General features: G+C 47.1%; 1 protein-coding gene across 3 annotated transcripts; it reads left to right on the top strand.

The window, feature by feature from the left end:
* The first annotated feature begins 6,042 nt into the window (after window positions 1–6,042).
* LOC149346517 (uncharacterized) lies at window positions 6,043–21,336 on the top strand. 3 transcript variants are annotated; one of them, XR_016292399.1, is made up of 5 exons: window positions 6,043–6,237; window positions 6,917–6,994; window positions 12,069–12,152; window positions 17,451–17,582; window positions 19,377–21,336. XR_016292399.1 is itself a non-coding variant. In XM_089586474.1 (3 exons), the coding sequence occupies exons 1-3, from the start codon at window positions 6,142–6,144 to the stop codon at window positions 9,080–9,082; spliced, it is 354 nt and encodes a 117-aa protein (XP_089442600.1). In that variant the 5' UTR covers window positions 6,043–6,141; the 3' UTR covers window positions 9,083–9,429. The 3 variants fall into 3 exon arrangements, 1 of the variants encoding a protein (XP_089442600.1); XR_016292400.1 differs by lacking the exon at window positions 19,377–21,336 and adding an exon at window positions 19,112–19,345; XM_089586474.1 differs by lacking the exons at window positions 12,069–12,152; window positions 17,451–17,582; window positions 19,377–21,336 and adding an exon at window positions 8,903–9,429.

Raw genomic sequence — 21,336 nt, 5'->3', positions numbered from 1 at the left:
TTGATCTTGATATTTTACCTTGACACTTAATTTACGACAGTGGGCATCACATCGCCAATGACCTTCCGTGTCTCACAAGGTCAAACTTAACTACGTGGTGCTGTGGCCCACGATATGGTAGTATGTCTACGTGATCAGATGACTATCACCATTAGGTAACTGAACTTGATCTTTGACCATGACCTTGACATTTGATTTCAGAAAGTGGAGACCATGCTTAACAGAGCTTTCGCACGTACAAGTAGGTTCAAGCCTCGTTGAACCCCAGCCTTTTTGAAACAACAGCGCGAATAAGGACGGGGAGGAATGTAAGGACGAAACAAAGAAACGATTCCCACATTGTCAAGCACTGTCTTCAACACAGTAATAGTACTATACGAACACAGGGATAACACCACGAGGTTGGTTGTGGGCATATACCATATCGCAAAAAATCGGGGCAGGTGCATCAGCAAGGCCGCAATAGTTCTTACAGATAATGAGCTCGCATTCCTGTTCACAAGCTGAGGGCTCGGTGAATTGTATGTTGTTTCTTATCTATGACTGCACACTCCTCTTTTTCTTCCTTTCTTCCTTGTGCGTATATAAACTTCATTTCAAATCAAATGAAGTTAGTTAAGAGGCAGCGCTCATTCTGTCGTCTTTACATTCGTCCTCGTCCTTATTCGCACTGCTGTTTCATAATGGACCGATATCAACTCGCCCAACTCGCTCTTCTTCTCCAGATGTTTTATTCTTGTTGCAGCAGACGTGGTTTCATACTTATAAATCAAACCTAGTTGGAGGTTGCGATGCCGTTCACAGAGTTCATCATCGTGCCCTAGTGAGGAGAGGAATAAGCTTAGATGACGGTGCGCCTCGCTTTTTCGGCATACCTTTGATTATGTACGTCCGCCTTGCCACCCAACTGCCAAGACAAAAGCATCGTGCGTCTGCATTCTTGGATCATGTCGCCGGGGCCAAAAATAGGGAAACCGCCACTAAGGTTACCACATCTCACACTTAAGAATGTCTCGTGCGATGTTGCAAGGATTTAAGCTCAGCTATAGGGGCGCAATCACGGAAGAATGCAGGTGAAGCAAACATGTTCGCAACACGTGCTTCATCGTTATTGCCACGAGAATCGATTCCGCGGGTCTATCGGAATCATTTTAATTTGAGGATTCAAACAGAGAGAAACTGAAGTTTATACGAGTCATTCACGAAGTGGCTATTATGGAAACGTGACCGACGCAAACAGGCCCACATTCCACTCAGTGTGTTTCTCAGCGATATAGCCCTCAAGAGAGAGGGTTATTATAGGAGTCCCACCATTGCCCAGGCTAAGCTCACAGCCGCCACTGGGGAGTCGGAATTCGGCGTATCGTCCTGCTTTGCCTAATTGAATCCGTGTACGTACACTGCCTGAGGCGAAGCTTGGCGCGGCGTGATTACGTCTGTTTCGGTCGTAGCAGTTCCCACCTCGAGTTTCTCGGGGTTCGCTGCTTACCAGCGCGTAGTAAGGGGTCCCTGGACGACAGTTTACACAGCCGGCCATGTGGCAGCGCCGGGGAGCGTGGCGAACTACTTGCAGCTCATTTCTCAAGACGAGCGCAGTTGGGAATGTCACAACCACTCGTGTTGTTACTACCCCACGTTGTGTCTGCAGAGTGCATGCAGGATATTTTGTCTTACCGGTGTGCACCACAATTAAGAGGTACTAACGGAACAAAACTAAATGACTAAAGGTACTAAATGAACAAAACAACAATGAGAAACGTTTGCTCTTATCTTCCGCAAGATAGCAAAGTAGCAGTGTAAGCAAGTTTTCATAAGCTAATACTCACCTCTGGATAGAAAGATAGTAACTAAGTAGCACGACACAATCAATGTTTTAGTTCTTCTAACTGTGATTCTACGTAAGTGTGTTCAGCGGCAGTCTATTAAGAGCAGTTATAATATTTTATTAGACTCGTTTACTCTGTGTGTGTGTTCAGAAAACCGGGGATAGATTTACGTTTCATTATGGAAATCACTACATAACGTGACCACGAGGCCATGTAGGAAAGCAGCTCAAGTTGGCGCCGAATACCGACGCTTGTGCTCGGTTACCAGATAAGGGAGCTGCCCACCACCGGAAGCAGTGGACGAGGAACGCTGCCGTCTTTGTTGTCGGTTGTAGAATTGGCATCCACCCAATCAGTCTCGCTGGCGAGCCGCTCCACGAAAACCCGGGATTTTAGTTCTGAACGGTGAAGTGGTTGTATATGATATTAGGATTGCCATCAGCAGAGGAAGGAAGGACGTTTACATGATCATTTTGCATGTGGGTTCAGGCCCCATCCTGTATATGCATCTATCTAGAGCTCTGAAAGCTCTCGATAGATGCATCCAGTCAACAAGATTGCTCCTTAAGGCTGACGAGTGGCAAATGCTTATGCGCGGATGTAGTTTACGGCCACAGTTTGGTCCATCCAATATTTCTGTAGTAACTTTGCTTGTGCGATACCCGGCACTTGGTGCCAGTTCAAGCAATTCTGCATGGCTTGTTCTATGCTCTGCTTAACACGGAAATCTGGTATGTTCTTCGCACACTGAATCTTTTTCACTTGCGTACAGACATGGAGATAACGTGCAAATTTGTCTTTTTAAGCTTGTTTACTTTTTGAAGCGAAGCGCGTTGAGCAGAAGCAGCTGCCCGCCCCAACGAACCATTAGTATCTTAATTTTTCTATCCTGGAGATCAAGTTTTTACCTTGCTTAGACATATAGACTTTCTCACCTCCGAAAAGATTTCTACCTTCTGATAATTTCTTTTTGCTGCTCTTTCCGTTTCACAATAATAAACGGTTTACTTGAGCCTATCACGATTCTCAAGCTTATTGCGTGCCGATAAATTTAAAAATACGCTACTTTCAAATGAAAATGCAAACAATAGTGCCTTCGTGCGCTTTTTTCAATGTCTGTCATACCTGTCCACCGAAGAAATGAAGGGATTCATTACGCAGATAGATCTGGGCCGCAAACGTATCATTCGGAATTTTTATTGCGGAATGGACGACAGCGAACTATTAAACGAATTTCTTAGTTTTTTCTACAAAGTCACATTATACCTAAATCTTTCTAAGAAGGTAATTGACGCTGAGAAAAAAATACGACACAAGTTTGGAATGGCCCTTCTTGTAACTATCCCGGAAGAAAGAGAACGTGTTTGTGGCCAGTCAAATGCGAGGTTCTTTATTTATTGTGCCGGCCTTGAAACACCGCCAACAACCAGACGCGACGCACATGAAGTTTACTTCGATAGACCTCCATCGCATTTCACAGCACAGTTGTTAATGGGCCCTTTCATTCGTTAAGCTTCGGTGGCGAGTACGTTGCTATCGGGAGAGAAGAGGCAGGAAGAGCGAGATGGAACGGAAGATGAGACGACAATGGAGAGAGAAAAGACCCCTATGCGCTCTCGACCCTCTTTTCTCCAGTAGGCCTCGGCTTTACGGATGCGAAATCCCTACGAACACAAGAATGCCTTTCCAGGGATCGTTCGCTTTCGTTTTGGAAAGTTAACTTGAGGCGCAAGACCCATGAGCATAGGGTTGTCTCGTAAGTTGGCATCGTGGGCTGGGTCGCTACAGCCCCACTGCATCCTCCAACCACTCACGCTCAACTCCTCGAAGGGTGTACGACAACAGCACCACAGTGGATTGCCGAAAGCCAAGTCAGATGCTCTTTTCGATTGTTTCGCACAGAAACTGTACGACAAGAGAGGCCGAGTAGCTATCCTTCGGTCTAGAAGTGATGGGGGGCTACAAATCCAGGCGGTCGCTAACCTTCGTCAGTGAATCCCAAACGCCGTGCTGTAAGTTTATGAAAGGTAGAATAGGTCATTCCACACTCCGTGTACTCCTCGGAGCAGTAAGCAGCATCATAAATACAGAAAATAAACCCATTCAAAATACGATCGTGTGGGTACCGGGACTCGCAGGGGTGGCAGGGGACCAGGAGGCGGATAGGGTAGCTTGAGGTTATACTACGGGCCTAGCACCCAATGAACCCGACCTCTAGGTACTCGTGCCGGTCCCGTGCGAGAACTGTGTCCTAAAGCCTAGAATTCTCTTGCTAAATAAAGTTTTCCGTCCATACAGCATAGTGGAATATTAGGGAGTTAGCAGTATAGTGCTCATCATTCGCAGCATTAATTCCTCAGCAGGGAACACGCCATTGAATAGGTGCCGCATCAGACAGGCTATTATCCTAATTTGCGTATACAAAAGATGCGCCCTTCTGTATACGCCAGCCATACTCCATTGTGCCAGGCAAAAGTCACCTTATATCCCATTACATGCGAATGCCAAGACACTTAAGGTGTACCTAAGGTTACGAACTCTGCTGCAGAGCAGTCGGAAGCGCTGCTAGCCAGCGACCGCTGCGAGGACGAAATTTGTCCGGTGCAGCATGCTGAAAAGTCAGTACGGATACTCTGCTGCATTTTCTTTTCCTCAAAAGTCAAACCGCTCTCTGAGCAATGAATGGTGATATTGCAGCGCTGGACGCGCGTCGCGGTAAGCTTCTTCGACGCACCTCATGCAATCAAAAGCTTCTTGTCATACGACGAGAGGGATAGCTGCTCATTGAGTCTGCGGCCTACAGCGTGCCCCTCGCATCGGCTCCGAGGTGCTTCTTCGAGTGGGCCGCGACTGTCACAAAGCGCAACAGTTTCCCCGCTTGAGTCCCAAAGGGCTCTGGTGAAACGGGCGAGAGACGGGGCCTCGTCGTGCGGTGTCCCGGACTAGGGACGCCGACCATGTAGCGGGGCCACTCTGTGGCTCCCAAACTCTTTTTTTACAATATAAAAGTTTTCACCACCACCACCCCGGTACAATGACGTTCTCACCATGCTGTTATCCTGAGAGTCATTGCAGCCTCATGCACATGCATTCCCGACTGGGCCTATCGTTGTGAACCGTTTGTTTCGTCGAGTGTGCTTTAAAAAAATTCATAAAAAATTGCCAGCGAATATGTTACCTCCTAATGCGAAATTTGAGCGCAGCTCATCAGCTGTTCCAGCTTTCCGATAGATTGAGGCAAAAAATTCGATCAAGAGATGTTTCTACAATTACAGACCACTTGTTATTTTTGACACATATTCCTTCTTCAGGAAACACTCCAAAGTTCTTTATTGTCATGAAGGAAGCATTGTGGTCGGAGCAATAGATGGATATAAGCACGACTTGCAGCACTAATGCCTGGTTCTCAAAGACGAGGTCCGTGCAACTATTTCGAGAGCTTGCCACAGCAGTGGGAGGTGTTACGAGCGAGAGGAACAGGTTGTTCCCCCGCATATGGGGCAAGAAATTCTGTTTGTATTTATAACTGCATTGAAGTCCCCACCGACCCTGCCACCCTGGCAGGTAGCAGTTAATGGTTGATCGCGAGAGTTCCCTCATCGTTGTCAGTGCTAATGCATGCAGCACAAATCTCTCTCTTATCACTCCACGTGCCTATAAGCGCGATTCAGCCGTCCACTGACCCAGGGAGCCAGTTATGTGTGATTCCTTTCCTTAAAATGATCTCAGTGTAAAACGTTGCCAACGCCAATGAATGCAACGAACGCCGATGGCCTATAGCTTCTGCGCAACGTTTCTAGCACACCGTTGTCAATGCCAACGCTTGCAGCACACATCTCTCACTAGCGCCATGTAGCTTATAGCACGAATGAGGTGTCCGCTGCTCCAAGGGGGCAGTCATGCGTCTTCCCTCTGGTTCAGGTGTTGAACAAGATGTGTGACAGATACTCCATATTTCCTTTCCTCAAAATAAAATTTACCAATTTTACCCTCTGCTTTCCAAGTCCTCGCTCCATTGGTTTCGCAGCTTAAAGCGCGACTAAGGTGTCCACTGCTGGTTGCAACGGATAACGGCGACGGCCACGAAATGCAGAAACGGGCGCCAAATAAACCACGAGACAGCTGAGAGAAAGAGAGATGGAGAGCACGTGAGCAGGTGAGCACGACTTGTTCTGCTGACGTGGCAGTCCACCCAATCAGACGGAGTCGGGCCTGCGACATCAGTCCAGGAAGAGAAGCCATTGTGTTCGGGTCGTGTCGCTGGTGCAGCGTCTCGGAATGCACAAAAGGGACTGCTTGAAGACGCCGGCAAAACATGGAGGACTTTTCACAATTTTGTGGACTGATATTGACCGGCAGCAGCTTTCCACGACATCTGCCTCGGCGCGGGATCGGTACGTCATCGTGCATGGTGAGGATTACAGTGCCCTCTTAACAGCCCGAAGACATACCATTTTCCGGAACAGCGAGGGCGAGTAGGTAGATCCAAGCCTTTTGAGGACATCCCACGGGAAGTCTGCGGCAGAATAGTTTGCCCGGTAACAGGTCTTCAAGCCATCATTAGATGCTGCCGCATTTTCTTGTTTTCCTTGGCTGTCAAAGCGCTCTCTGCGCAATGCATGTAGGTGTCGTAGCGTTCGACGTGCGTCGGAGCGAGCTTCCTCGACGCACGTTGTGCATTCAAAGGCTTCTCGTCACATAACGAAAGGGTTGCCGTTCATTCCTCGTGCGGCTTACTGTATGCCACGCGCATCCTCCCGATGTACTACTTCTTCGAGAGTTCGCGACTATCACATAGCGCATCGACTTCCTCGGTTCGATCTTTTCAAGGTGACGGCGACGGACGTTCTCATCACCCTGTCAACCTGAGAGCCATTGCATACTCGCGCATTAGCATCCGCGAATAATCCTAGTACTGAGAACCGTTCACCCGACGAGTGTGCCTTAAAAAATATAAAATAACTTCGAATTTTGAGAGTGAGAAATGATTGAATGTCCTTTCGAACGCAGTGTCGGCAGTCCTTGTGGGGGCGTGAAATACTCTTTGAGTGTCCCAGAATCTTATCAGGCCTTTCCTTTTACACTTTTAGGAAGAAGGAATTCGCATCCATGTGAAAGAACCAGTGAAACACACGCAGCATGGCCGTCAGGAAGCGAGCGACGCCGACGTGAGTACAATTTCGACATCGTTAAAACGCATAGCCGGCAAAGCTGGTATCGGGCTCCTAAATTCATGATTACCATGGGAATACGAGACCGCATGACAGAGAATATTAGGACAACAAACTGTTGGTTCTCTGTTTGCTTGTATTTCTTGCCCTAATTTCTCTAATTCTGACACAAAACACTTGAGTTCGATCCCGGCCTTGGAGGTCGAATTTCGATAGAGGCGAACTTCCAGAGGTCAGTGTACTCTGCGATGTCAGTGCACGTTAAAGAGCCCCATGTTGTAGATATTTCCGGAGCCTTTCACTGCGGCGTCCCTCATAGCCTGAGTCGCTTTGGGACGTTAAACCCCCATGAACCCATAAACTGTTTATTTCTTGATCGTGTCTATTTTATTTTGCTCATGACCTGGACTTTAGGAACATTCTCTACATCGCGTCAGTTTTTGGAAAAGCGGCACCTGTTCCATACGCTGCGGCAATTACAAGTGTTCCGAACTCTCGTAACTCTTTTCTGAGACAGCTCATACACGCAGATTTGTGCCTTTATGAAAACAACTGCTTATGCACTTCGCCAAATTCTCTTTACCTCGAATGCTCCTGGAGAAACTTGGGCTGGTAGAAGTTTGCAACTAATTTCCACAGCCTCCGCCGTGGTGGCTCGGCTACTGAGCCGGAGTTCCTGTGTTCGAATGTGGCCGCGGCAACCGTGTTTCGATCGAGGTGATACGAAAGGGCGCCCTTGTGCTGCGCGATATCAGGTCGAAACAGTTGCGGAGCCCTCCACTACAGCACCTCTTCCTCTCTTTAAACTTCCACCTTCCACCAACAGTGCGTTCGGGCGCCCACCAAGGAGGGAAGCAGCTACTGCGACCTTGGGCTCGACCATCTGAAGTCGTAACCTGCAACACGCCCGCGGAATTAGTATACGTTTTGGTTTATTAGGGTTTAACGTCCCAAAGTGACTCAGGCTATGAGGGACGCCGTAGTGAAGGGCTCCGGAAATTTTGACCACCTAGAGTTTAACGTGCACTGACATCGCGCAGTACACGGGCCTCTAGAATATCGCCTTCGTCGAAATTCGGCCGCCGCGTCCGGGATCGAACCCGCGTCTTCCTGGTCAGCAACCGAGCTCCGTAACCACCGAGCCACCGCGGCGGGTGCGTAATTAGTGGTGTTTCAAGAAAATAAATGGCGCAATAACTGTCTCACATCACAGTGCAAGGAGAAAGAGAAAGAAACGCAGTAGTGGAGCGATTGCGAATAATTTGGACCACCTGGGGAAATATAACGTGCCCCGACATCACTTATAGAACTTCTAGCTGCACTCTCGGCGAAAGCCGTGGGATGAATGACGCACTCTTTCCGGGTAACATGACATAAACGCGCCACAGAATAGGCCACCACCAGTCATTGTCGTATTGGCATTGACAATGTTGCACAATCCGCTTATTGAGGAAAGGAAAGGCGCATAAATCGCTCCCTTGTTCAGTGGGCCCCTAAATCGCACTTTGAGGTAGATGGCTGTATTGTGCACCTAGAGAAAAAATTGAAGGCGCTCAATCTTCGCCTTAAGGAATGGAACGCTACAGCGTGTTGCAGCGCTGCCAGGAAGTCCACGTAGCGGAACGCCATAGCCCTTTCGGCAGGACGTCTTGCCCGTCGGAAACACTTTTGAACACCGTTTTTTTTATAATTAGATGGCGCAGTAGTTGCCTCACATATCGGTTAGCAACGCATGAGGCTGTATGTTAAACATAAAAAAATGCCTGCGTTCACCTTTCGGCAATAATTTTCACTACCTGCTCTTCTTTACAAGCGAAAACGTCCACCCACAACGTTACTAGAACCAGGTCTAGTAACGCTGATCCGCCCACACACGGATGCATTTTGCATTTCTTCTTCATCCAGTCGCGGCGACGAGTCCAGCTGCGTATTACAGCAGAGCAACCGAGTGTCCTGACCCTTGAACTAACACTGCGGGTGCGTAAGTCGGCCGACGAAGAGAGGATGAAAAACTTTTATGCGCAAACTGAAATTGTTAGAAGAGTTGGAGGTGTCGCCCAGATCTACGGCGTCTTGCGACCTTAAGCAAACCACAGTGCCTGGGGTGAGAGTGATTGCAAGGGGCTGTTTATTGTAACAATATTCTTGTATAATATTGCATCATTCCTGTGAACCCTGGCGTGAAAAAGGGTAGCTGCAATGTTAAAGGACAAAGGAATGAAATAGGAAAAAATTCGAAGACGCTTAAGCTTCGCGTTTAGGAGTGAAACGCGACAACGTGTTGCAGCGCTGCCAGGGAGACCATGGAATGCCATCGCCCGTCCAGCGTGATGCCTGGCCCGTTGCAAAGAGGCTTTGAATGCAGCGCATTTTTTATTGTTTGGTTTGGTTTACTGGGGTTTCACGTCCCAAAGTAACTCAGGCTATGAGGGACGCCGTAGTGAAGGGCTCCGGAAATTTCGACCACCTGGGGTTCTTTAACGGGCACTGACATTTTAAGGCGGAAGCCTTTAATGCCTCGTCTTTGTAAGCAGGAGCTGTCGACAGAAATGTCACGCTTTTCAGTTGGTCGAAACGGTCGTGACGTCATAGTGCGCGAATTTCAAACGGGCCCAATTGTACTTTGGCTGCTAACCATGCAACCAATTAAAGGGATCGTATTGTGATGCTTTAAGTAAGTTCGACTGAGTTTAGTTAATTGCTTACGTAGCGAATTAGACGAATTAACCTTTCTAGTCAGACCATTTAAATAAATAAAACCGAATAAGAAATTAGCCGAGCTTGGGAATCGAACCCCGGTCTCCGGAGTGCGAGTCGAGCACGCTACCACTCCGCCATGCCAGCTCGATGGTTTGGAATGAACAGAGGTGCGTCTAGTGAATACGATGCCTTCGTTCACTCCCATCTTCCTCCCTTCCCGTTACGGCGAGGTTTAGTTGTCCACCGAGATATGAGAGACAGATACATTTCCTTTCCTCAAGAACCAATTTACCGAAAAGCAAGGCGTATTTGTCCGCGTTTCAGATTGGTCCAAATTGTCGTGACGTCACCACGCGCGAATTTTGACGGGTGTCCACCGAAATATGTGACACAGTTAATGCGTAATTTCCTTTCCTCAAATACAATTTCCATTTTCTTCACTACGGCCCCTCTTCCTTCTTTCACTCACACTTCCTCCCTTACTGTACCGTGCGGCTCAAGTGTCCACCGAGACGACAGAGAATTACAGCCCCATTTCCTTTCCTTAAAAAGCGTTGCGTTCAAAGGGCAACGCATCGCGCCGAACGGATGGTGGCGTTCCGTGGACTCCCTGGCAGCGCTACAACACGCTGTCGCGTTCCCCTCCTAAAGGCGAAGCTTAAGCATCTTTAAGTGGCATTTAATTAATGCACCAACAAAATGTGAAGTGAACAATCGCGTAGCAGAATGCAGCACTCAGGCTTTCGCCTTTGACCACTTTAGCCGCTAAAGTTCCTCGTAATTTTTGAGGAGAGGAAACGGCTCACTAATTGCCTCACATCTCGGCGGATACCCGAACTCCGCCGTCAGGAAAGGCAGGTAGGTTGGAGTGAAATAAGAGAGAGAGAGAAAGAGGTGCCGTATCTCGGTGTCGTAATGAAGGACATGGAAATTGTATTTGATGAAATGAAGTGTCAGTAACTGCCTCACACATCTCGGTGGACACCCACAGCCCCGATTATAGGTTTCTGGTAAGAAATCCTGCCGCAAGCTCTCTAACAAAACCAGGAAGTTTATGCTGCTCGACACGCTGAATGATATTACATCGTCTGGAACATTCTGCGGCGAACGGTTGGCGTGATACTTTTTTTTCCATCGCGATGCCAGCAACTACAGCTACGACGCCGGCGGCTTTTCGACCAAACCCTAGTGCGTAAACGACTAGACGAGCGATACTGAAAAGAGCGCCATAGAACTACACAAACTTGCAGATGCACCCGGCGAACCCTGTAGCCGCACTTCCGTACCGACGAAAACCTGCATGACAAAGTTTTGCACACGTCAGGACGTCCTGGTCGTCAATACACTAGAACAAACCTTCTAGACTAATCCAAGCTATTACCCAAAAGACTGTTATGTATTAATGCTGCTGGAATTTTTCGCACACAGACAACGCCGGGGACGACGACGACACCGAAGAAAGGAGTAACAAAACGCTGCTTTCGTCTCATTTCACGTTATTTTCCTAGAAATACAACACTTAGGACACAAGCGCTTATCTCTGTTTTGACACTTCAGTGCAAAACCGTAAGCAATCGCAACGCAGGGTTAGTAAAATTAGTTTTAGCTGATGCCAGCACTGATGCAGTTTTCAATGCACTTCATCCCAGAGCACGTTATTATTAAATACGGGCAAGGTGTTCCAAAGTATGCCTCACTTGGCACAGACCGAAGCGGACATGTCCAAGACCCCGCCGCGATGGCTCACTGATTAGGGCTCTCTGCTGCTGAGCCGCTGTTCCCGGGTTCTAACCCGGCCAGCCGGCCGCGTTTCGATGGAGGCGAAACGCGAAAAGGTACCCGTGCCGTGCGATGCCAGGACACAGTCCTCCGCTACGGCAGTTCTTTCTTTAGAACTTCACCTCCACCAAAATTCTAATTTTCTATAGGCGGACAATTTGAGTGTACAGGGTCTGCCCTTTCCTGACTGAACAAGGTACGTCGTCTAGCGCGATTTGAAAGTGATCATTTCAGGCTTAACCTACTCAGAATAAACTGCTCTGACACAGTTATTTTCGCATGAACGCTGCAGCGAACATCTGAGCGTAGCTAGATGAAAGAGTCCCCTATCCTTCACCGTCGTGTTTGTTGCGGACTAAGTGACCGCCACGTCAGAAAAAAAAATTCCTGGTCCGTTTAAGCCGGAACGAATGTGATAAGCAACAAATCGCTCTAAACTACCAGCCACAACCTCGCCGTTGTTCGGGGTATTCGTCGGTGACCAACACTGACTTGGTTCCCGCCTTTTATTAGCGTTACGCGCCCCATGCTGCGGGAAGAAAACATTCGCCGTATTTTCTAACCAGCTTCCGAATTTCCGACGCATCCGCAGGTGTGGCTAAAGGACGCAGTTTCTTCGTTGTCACGGAAACAACTGACGACACCACCTGACGAGGATCGATAGTCAAGCTCACAGGTAAATACCTCAGTTTTTCTTGGTGAACACAAAAGTATTGTGTACTGCATGCTTTACGTGGTTAAGAAGGTATTCGTAGTTTGCGTAAGGTGGATGAAAATGCTTATAGTTAGTGGTAAGGGCGCTCGGCTACTAAGTCGGAGTACCCGGGTTCGAACCCAACTGCGGCGGCTGCGTTTCGATTGAGCGCGAAACGCAAAAGGCGCCCGTGTGCTGTGCGATGTAGGTGCACGTTAAAGATCCCCAGATGGTCCAAATTGTTCCGAAGACCTTCTCTACAACACCTCTTTCTCTCTTTCTTATTTACTACCTCCTTTATTCCTTCCGTTACGGTGTTCACCAGAATGGGACAGTTACTACGTCATTTTCTTTCCTCCAAACTAATTTTCAATTTTTTTTTCTCCGGGAAAATGAGGTCCTCAACCTATTGCACCTAACAGAATGCATCGAAATTCATTATTACCGGTCACCGCAACTATTAGCGTCAAAGAAAGCACAATAACTGAATCTCGAGAAGGGTAACAAAAAATTAGGAGACACTTTGGCGACTAAAGTGGTGCAAGTCGAAAGCCTGAGTACAGCATTCTGCCACGAATGTGGTTGCGAATGATGATTCAAGTGCTGCCAGCGAATGACACGTCCATTGGCTGTCTGCTTGTGTCACTGATGTGGGGTTAAGATGTTAAGCTTCGCCTGTAAGAGTGGAACGCGACAGCGTCTTGGAACGCTGCCAGGGAGTCCACAGAACGCCATCGCCCATTCGGTTCTACGCCTTGCTGAACTGTAAATTTATTTTTAAGGAAAGGAAATGTATATATTCTCTCTCTCTCTCGCATATCTGGGTGGACACCTGAACCTCGCCGTAAGGGAAGGTGGGAAGATGGGAGTGAACGAAGACGCCGTATTAGCTAGACGCGCCTTTGTTCATTCCAAACTATTCAGCTGGCATGGCGGAGTGACTAGCGTGGTCGTGTCGCACTCCAGAGACCCTGGTTCGATTCCCCAACTCGACCAATTTCGTGCTCAGTTTTATTGATTTATGTGGTCTGACTAGAAAGGTTAATTAGGCTATTTGATATTTACATTATTGCAATTCTATCCATCGTGTTCTGTCATTCACCTGTCAAATGTTGGAACTGTCTAGGATGTTCCACACAATGTATATGAAACGAGAAACAACGAAACGAGCAACGTCGAACTTGGGGGGGAAGTGGGTGGTGGTGGAGGTTTCGGCCGCTGATCTGTTCTTTCAGCAGCGGTTGTTGCTGCGACGCGCGTCTTTCATTTACTCTTTCTTCTGACCTCTTCGTTCTCCTCTATCTTAATTAGGCTAATTGATTAATTATGCAATTAACTAAACTCAGTCCCACTTAGTTGGAGCATCACTATACGATCCCTTTAATTGCTTGCATGGTTACTACCCAAAGTACAATTGGCCCCGTTTGAAATTCGCGCACTGTGACGTCACGAGCATTTTGACCAATTGAAAAGCGTGACATTTCTGTCGACAACTCCTGCTTACAACGATGAGGCATTAAAGGCATCCGCCTTAAAAAATAACAGCTGGTGGTCAGCTCAGCTCTACCAAGCTCTGTTCACACTTCTTAAGACATATTTGCGCCATCAAATTTTCAGGCAGAAGCCTTTAATGCCTCATCGTTGTAAGCAGGAGTTGTCGACAGAAATGTCACGCTTTTCAATTGGTCGAAATGGTCGTGACGTCACAGTGCGCGAATTTCAAACGGGGATAATTGTACTTTGGCTAGTAACCATGCAACCACTTAAAGGGATCGTATAGTGATGCTCCAAATAAGTGGGAATGAGTTTAGGGAATTGCTTAATCACCCACTTAGCCTAATTAACCTTTCTAATCAAGCCAGATAAATAAAACTGAGTAGGAAATTGGTCGAGTTCGGGAATCGAACCCCGGTCTCTGGAGTGCGTGACGAGCTTGCTAACCACTCCGCCATGCCAGCTTGATGTTTCGAATGAACAAAGGCGCGTCTAGTGCATACGGTGTCCTCGTTTACTCCCATCTCCCTCCCTTCCCTTACGGCGAGGTTCAGGTGTTCACCGAAGTATGCGAGACAGATACATTTCCTTTCCTCAAAACCCAATTTACCGACGAGCAAGGCATAGAACCCAACGGGCGATGGCGTTCTGTGGACTCCCTGGCAGCGTTGCAAGACGCTGTCGTGTTTCACTCGTAGATGCGAAGCCTAACATCTTAACAACGCATCAGTAACACAAGCAGCACCACTGCGCTTAAGGCTTCGGCCTCACAGGTCAACAAAGTGCCCCCCCCGAATTTTGAGTAACTGCTTAAGTGTCCAGTCTCCTTCTGCTAAAATATTTATTTCGTGTTTAATTTATGAGTTCGCATTTTATTTCATGTCTAGAGGAATTTAATATTTTCCGGTTGTTCTATGTCCATGAGAGCGCACGGACATAGCAGAAAGCGTCTCTCAAGCCTCTCAATATCCTCCTAGAATGAACGCTACTTCTTTCACGTTCTTACAATTGCGTATGCAAAACATTTTTGAGGCTGTCATTTAAAAAGGAAATGTGTTTTTTTTGTAAAAAAAAACTGGTTTTGGAAGACAGCAAATGGCGCAATAACTGTCTCTCACATCGATAGATAATCAAACCGCGCCGTAAGAAAAGGAAAGAAGGTGGAAGTGAAAGAAGAAAGAGACAGGTTTGGGATGGCGGACGGCTGGGTAATAATTTCGACCACCTGGAGATCGTTAGCGTGCACTGACATCGCAAAGCAAACGGGCGCCTTTTGCGGCTGGCCTTGGTCGAAACGCGGCTGCCGCGGACGTTATTATTTTTAAGGCATACAAGAAGAACAAAAACAGGGGTTTGTTCAATATAGTTTAAGAGCGTACGTTGTTGGGCTAGTCGGTCAATCATGGTGAATACAAGGGGGGGTACTGCGCACAAAAAGACAAGGACAAGAAGATAACACAACAAGCGCAGTTTTTTATAGGCTTGGTTAATGGCTGTTCCGATTATCCACGAATTATTAGCCACGAATTTCTCCCACCTACTCACCTGGCCGCGGCGGCTGAATTTCTTGAAGGCGAAATTCAAGAGGCCCGTGTGCTGTGCGATGTCAGTGCATGTTAAAGAACCCCAGGTGGTCGAAATTTCCGGAGCCCTTCAGTGCGGCGTCTCTCATAGCCTCAGTCGCTTTGGGACGTTAAACCCCCAATAAACCAAACCAATCTCCCACCTACTCGTAAACCTTAGCACAGCCCGCGGTAAACCACGGTCTAGCAAGGTCCAATGGGGGTAGCACTCTAGGAGTACAGGTGTATGCACCACGGATCGAATCGTATGAATAAGAGCATGTTCAAGAGGGGCTTTAATGATACGTGCTCCTTATATATCCGGAAAATGAGTTCTCCAGATTGGCCGCTTAGAAAAGTTCTTTATTAACGTGTTTTCTAATTCATATATGCTTGCTGAATGCGATATCTATCAGACAGCAAGCTTCAAAGGCTTCGATTAAACTGCTCGAAACCTCACAAAAGGTGGGGCAGAGAGACGGAAGGTATTCCTCGCAGCAACTAACCCAGCGGTAAGACCAATGCAACTAAATGCGCAGCGTCAAACTTCAATCTGAAGAGGTTCCCTCCAATACCCGGATTTTTACGGCGAAAGCCGTTTTGCGTAGTCTACCCTGTGCCGCTATCAGCGCAACCGAACGATGCAGCCAGCGGCACACCCGAGCTTATAGCTCATCCTTAGTAGGCTTGAACTATATAAGCAAAAGAAGATGGAATAGATGACAAGATTGGAGTGGACAATAAAGCACCGCCTTAAGTGTAAGATCATCATCATCATCATCAGCCTGACTATACCCACTGCAAGGCAAAGGCCTCTCCCATGTCTGTCCAATTAACCCTGTCCTTTGCCAGTTGCGGCCACTGTATCCGTCCACCTAACTTTCTGCCGTCCCCTGCTACGTTTGCTTTCTCTTGGAATCGACTCCGTTACCCTTAAGGAGCAGCGGTTATCTTGCCTTCGCATTACATGCCCTGCCCAAGCCCACTTCTTCCTCTTGATTTCAACTATGATGTCATTAACCTGCGTTTGTTCCCTCACCCACTCCGCCCTCTTCCGATCTCTTAACGTTACACCTATCATCATTCTTTCCATACCTCGCTGCGTTGTCCTTAACTTAAGCTGAACCCTCTTTGTTAGCCTCCACGTTTCAGCCCCATAGGTGAGTACCGTAAGATACAGCTGTTGTATACCTTTCTCTTGGGGGATATTGGCAAACTGCCATTCATGATCTGAGAGAACCTGCCATATGCGCTCCACCCCATTCTTATTCTTCTAGTTATTTCCCTCTCATGATCCTGATCTGCGGTCACTACCTGCCCTAAGTAGACATATTCTCTTACTACTTCCAGCAATTCGCTACCAACTGCGAGCTGCTGTTCCCCTGCTAGGTTGTTGAACATTCCTTTGGTTTTCTGCATGTTAATTTTTAGCCCCAACATTCTGCTCTGTCTGTCTAACATTGATCATGCTGTCTAGCATTGATCATGCTTTGCAGTTCTTGTCCTGAGTGGCTTAGCAAGGCAATGTCACCAGCGAATCGCAAATTACTCACGTATTCTCCATTAATTCCTATCCCCAACACTTCCCATTTCAGGCCCCGGGATACCTCCTGTAAGCAGGCGGTGAATAGCATTGGCGAGATCGTGTCTCCCTGGTTTGGTTTGGTTTATGGGGTTTAACGTCCCAAAGCGACTAAGGCTATGAGAGACGCCGTAGTGGAGGGCTCCGGAAATTTCGACCACCTGGGGTTCTTTAACGTCCCTGCTTGAAACCTTTCCGTATTACAATTTTATTGCTGACTTTATGGACAGCTATAACAGCTGTATAATCGTTAAAATATCTTCCATTATAAGACAAATGCGATAAGACAAGTGGGGTACTTCGCATATACGCAGAAGGTCATTCTCTGCATTCCATTCATATATCACTGGGAGTCCTCATACCCCTCTGGCGCAGTGGAGGAGCGGCTAAGCGATGCGCCACTGCCCTGCGACGGAAAGTGCTGCCATCTATGGGGCCTTGTGCTGGCCAGGTTGCTGTTCCCGAGTGACGAATCGTTAACTTCCACCTGCCTGTTCAATAGGTGACTGCGCAATGGCTCCCATCGGAAAGCGAATAATCTGACAAGCATTGATAAGGAAGGCAGCACTGCTTATATTTAACGCACACTCTTGACTGGGTTGTGATGGGCCGCGCCTTTTGAAGCTTCGCATAATCATGCAGGTATCAGCATCATGCAGCGGAGCTGATCCCGCGGTCGATGGCCATTGATTCGTGTGACATACCGGCATCGCGTAATAGCGGACTTTCCGGCGGCGGCGAGTCCTGTAGCATCTGTCGCACTACTATGACCCGGTGAGTTCCTTGTGACGTCCAGCTCCTTCGTTGTTCCAATGCAACACATGTCGCATTGTTTTTTTGTTTAGCTTGAATGTCGCGACTGACTCTAATTTTGTGTGGGGATCTGAGGCTAAAGCGTTTTGGCGGGGCTGTATTTGCGTGCACTGTCTGTCCGCTTTGTTGTCTACTTGAGCTCTGGAAGACGCATATCACGGAGCGAGTGGGCGAAAGGCAAAGGTAACGCATTTTTGGTGCTGTCGCATTCAAGAACAGGTTCGCGTGTAGTAATGAGTTTTTTTTGCCTCTCATGTTTAGAGAACGAAGCAAGAGCCTAAGCTTAATTTGTTCGAGCTTTTTGAATACACATCCTTGCAAGATTGAAGCATTCCAGTGGTTGAGTACATGCTTATTTGAGACTAGAATTGCGGCATCGACTAATAAGCAGCGGGTGGTATCTAAATGTTATAATAGCGGCTGAAATGAACGCCGGGCTCCATTGATTGTGCCTGCCCTATACATTACTCAGGTATAGACGCGCGCGCCAGAGCTCGCGTTTGCCATTTAAGACTCTAGAAGCAGTTATGAATGTTTATGGATAAATAAAGCACAGAAACTGCTTGACTGTGAGCCTAGGAAAAATTCCATATGCTCTTGTGCATTGCAGGGAGCCTTAAAACGCGCTGTACATCGCTGCTCTTATCATGGCGGGCGCTGCGGGAATGTGGGCAGGTTGGCATGAACTGAACTGCACAGGAGATAGTTGCACGCAGAGACGGTAGAAGTGGCCCCAAATTCAAAGCGTCTTAATGTAACCTGGAGCCACATATCTGGAATAAAACACAAGGCACGCCAGAAAATCTCAATGGACCATATGCGTTCGGCCTCGGAAAGCCCTCAGTACCACATCGGTGGACTTCGCGCCGCAACGCACCTCCCGCAAAACTAGTCCCTGGTCGCCTTATGTCACCTCCCACAGATAATGCACTTTTTATAGCGCTCCTGACTTTCTTAAAAGACTCGGGGTTGCATTCCCGCCTATAATCTTTTAGTTTTCAGTGCGCGCCCTATGTCCCTGTGACATGGTGGTCGCTGGACACTTAGAAAACTCATTTCCTTGCCGCTCTTTTTCCTTTTTTCCCCTTTGTTCCCCTCCCCAAGTGTAGGGTAGCCAACTGGGCATCGCCTGGTTAACCTCCCTGCCTTTCCGTCCTTTTCTCTCTCTCTCTCTCTCTCTTTTTTATTGCGAAAGCAACACTACTTGCACTTTCACGCCTTTGCCGTGCCGCGGCGGTGACCACCATTGACCTTCATTTGACCTTAGTTGCATTAGATTGGATTAGTTTGAAATGGACTGAACTGGACTGGACTGGACTGGACTGGATTGGATTGGATTGGAGTGGATTGGATTAGATTATATTACATTAGATTAGAGTAGATTACATTGGATTGGATTGGACTGGATAGGAGTGGATTAGATTCGATTGGAGTGGATTGGATTGAAGTGGATTGAATTGGATTGTATTGGAATGGAATTGAATTGGTAGGACTGGATTGGAGTGGATTGGATTCGATTGGAGTAGATTGGATTGGATTGTATAACCGATGCATCAACACAAGTCTAACCACAAGCACCACCACCAACTACACTACCAGCTGTACCATGGCGTAGGTACGGATATTGCTTTCGCAATTACCGGGCTTAACGAAGCTAATCCACAGCGATTTTTTTTTGCTGATTTCGTTTTACCTTTTCTATGAAACTTATTGTAGTACTTATTCCTCACTTCTTTGCATCTTTTTCTTTTTCAGAGATTCCAGGTAAAGAATTCACCTTTCTTCCATCTTGTAACCAAGTGAAGTTTTGGACACCGGCCCCTTGTTTCGGTATATTTGTTGTTTGTCAGCGCTTTCTCCTCCTGAGAGAATTTATCGTTGAAGTGAGTACGTTGTATGATAACGTTTGAACGCGCTTATGGCTGATCTGCTATTGAGGCCTCTGCGAGGTCTCGTTCCTTCGCTCTAAGGGCCTAGCGCTAAACTACGAACTCTGACACGTATGATTTTGGCCTGTGAAACGACTGCCCAATCAGTTTCATAGTTTCCAGTAGCCTTCACCTTTCATTAACATGGGTTGCCTTCGCCAGATATGAACTGTTAACACCAAATTCAGTTCTCAGTGAGCTCTGAAACTTCCTTGGACGTCCTGTGGATGTTTAGGACGTTGATGGGACGTCCAAGAGAATACCAGCGTTCATTGGGTTGTCCATTGTGCCAATGCAAACCCGGTTTTCTTTCCTGCAGATCGACCAGCCACTGAGCAACCCATTACAGCCGCCGCACTGGGCGCTTTCCGTGTTGTCTGGTACGTGTCTGGGAGCTATGCGTCACGCGCGCACAGCACCCGTTAAAATAAATTCAAAGTGCAAGAAATTGATGAGGGTGAGCTTGAGTACCCTGGTTATCAATGTGCGTTTAAAGGTATGGAAAAGCGAAGGCAGCTTGTGCCACAAAGCACAGAACCAGTGTATTCGAGTTAAAATTTTCATTACTTTTCACTAGTACACTTTTTTTCTAATATGAGCACCGGTCACCTGGTAAAGGTGTATGGGTGGGCCTGAAGTGGCCAAGTAAAAGGTTTTCTAAGGGAAGAGTTTGCTTTAATCCAGCGGCCATGTTGGCTGAAAGTTTAAAAGTTAAGGAATGATTCAAATGCGGTGCGCCTTTGCACCTCAGATAGTATTAAAATTGAATTTTACTCGAGTTATTGCACTCACATATCCGACATATTGCTCGCCTGCTAGACCGCGCTATCTTCTATTCAGTGTTACGCTTCATGCAGAGCTCAAAACACATTCATAATAACGGTTCAAGAGCGCAAACAGACACAGACCAAGAAAAAGACAAGACACACACACCAGCGCTGAACTTGCAACATATTTTTCATTAGGAAGAAGCACGTCATAATATACACACACGAAAAAACATCGCACATGCGAAAGTCAACTAACTCGTGCTCACATAATTGTTGACACAGAGGAACAGCGTTTACGCCGACCGGCGTAAAATGGGAAACCCAGGGATATGTATATCCCCTGTAGGATTTGTGTTTCATCCTTACGCCATACGTTTGCGTAAAACTCACTGCCAGTGAAAGATACAAAATGGTTAGTTAATTGTTTTTCTTTCTGGAAATCACCAACTATATCTCAATTACGCTTGTTCTCTTTTCTTCATTTGAACATTGTTTATTCATGTGACTGGTCTTCAACAACACTCGGCTCCGGCAAGGCTCGATGTGCGCCCGTTTTCCTGTAATAATTCCTGTTCTCTCAATAAGCTGCGAATGTAGTTCTTTATTTTTCCCCATTGATTTCACAACATACCAAAATAGAAATTAACAAGGGTGTATTTTGACGGCAAAAGGACCTTGCATTTCATATATTGCAATTTTTGAAGATTGGCAAGTGAAGGGGTAAGAAACTGTGAAGAAAACGAAAGAAAAATCATTAAAAATTACAAATTTATATAGGTATTCTTTTCTGCATACTGACCGGGATTGACGAGGAAGTTCAACCAATGCTTGGGAACTCAGTATGCATTGTCCTTGAAGTATTTATGATTGAAATATTGTTGTGCTGCATGATCAAACGCGTGATGCCTTGTCCGCTCTGCGACTTTCCACGCCGCACGCAATGCTAAGTGATATCTGTACTCAGTCAGCCCTTAACGTAGCAGGAGCTCTAGAGAGCGCAATATTCGCAGTCAGTCA

Source organism: Amblyomma mixtum, chromosome 4 (genome assembly GCF_055824585.1).
Source record: "Amblyomma mixtum isolate Tamu chromosome 4, ASM5582458v1, whole genome shotgun sequence".
NCBI lineage: Eukaryota > Metazoa > Arthropoda > Arachnida > Ixodida > Ixodidae > Amblyomma > Amblyomma mixtum.
Note: the sequence above shows the minus strand (reverse complement) of the source record. Positions and strands in the feature narration are given on the sequence as shown.

Excerpts from the sequence above, each read along its gene's own strand:
- LOC149346517 (XM_089586474.1), top strand. The coding sequence starts at position 6,142 with ATGGAGGACTTTTCACAATTTTGTGGACTGATATTGACCGGCAGCAGC. Across the intron at positions 6,238-6,916 it reads TCGGTACGTCATCGTGCATG|GAAGAAGGAATTCGCATCCA; the intron begins GTGAGGATTACA and ends TTACACTTTTAG. Across the intron at positions 6,995-8,902 it reads AGGAAGCGAGCGACGCCGAC|TCGCGGCGACGAGTCCAGCT; the intron begins GTGAGTACAATT and ends TTCTTCATCCAG.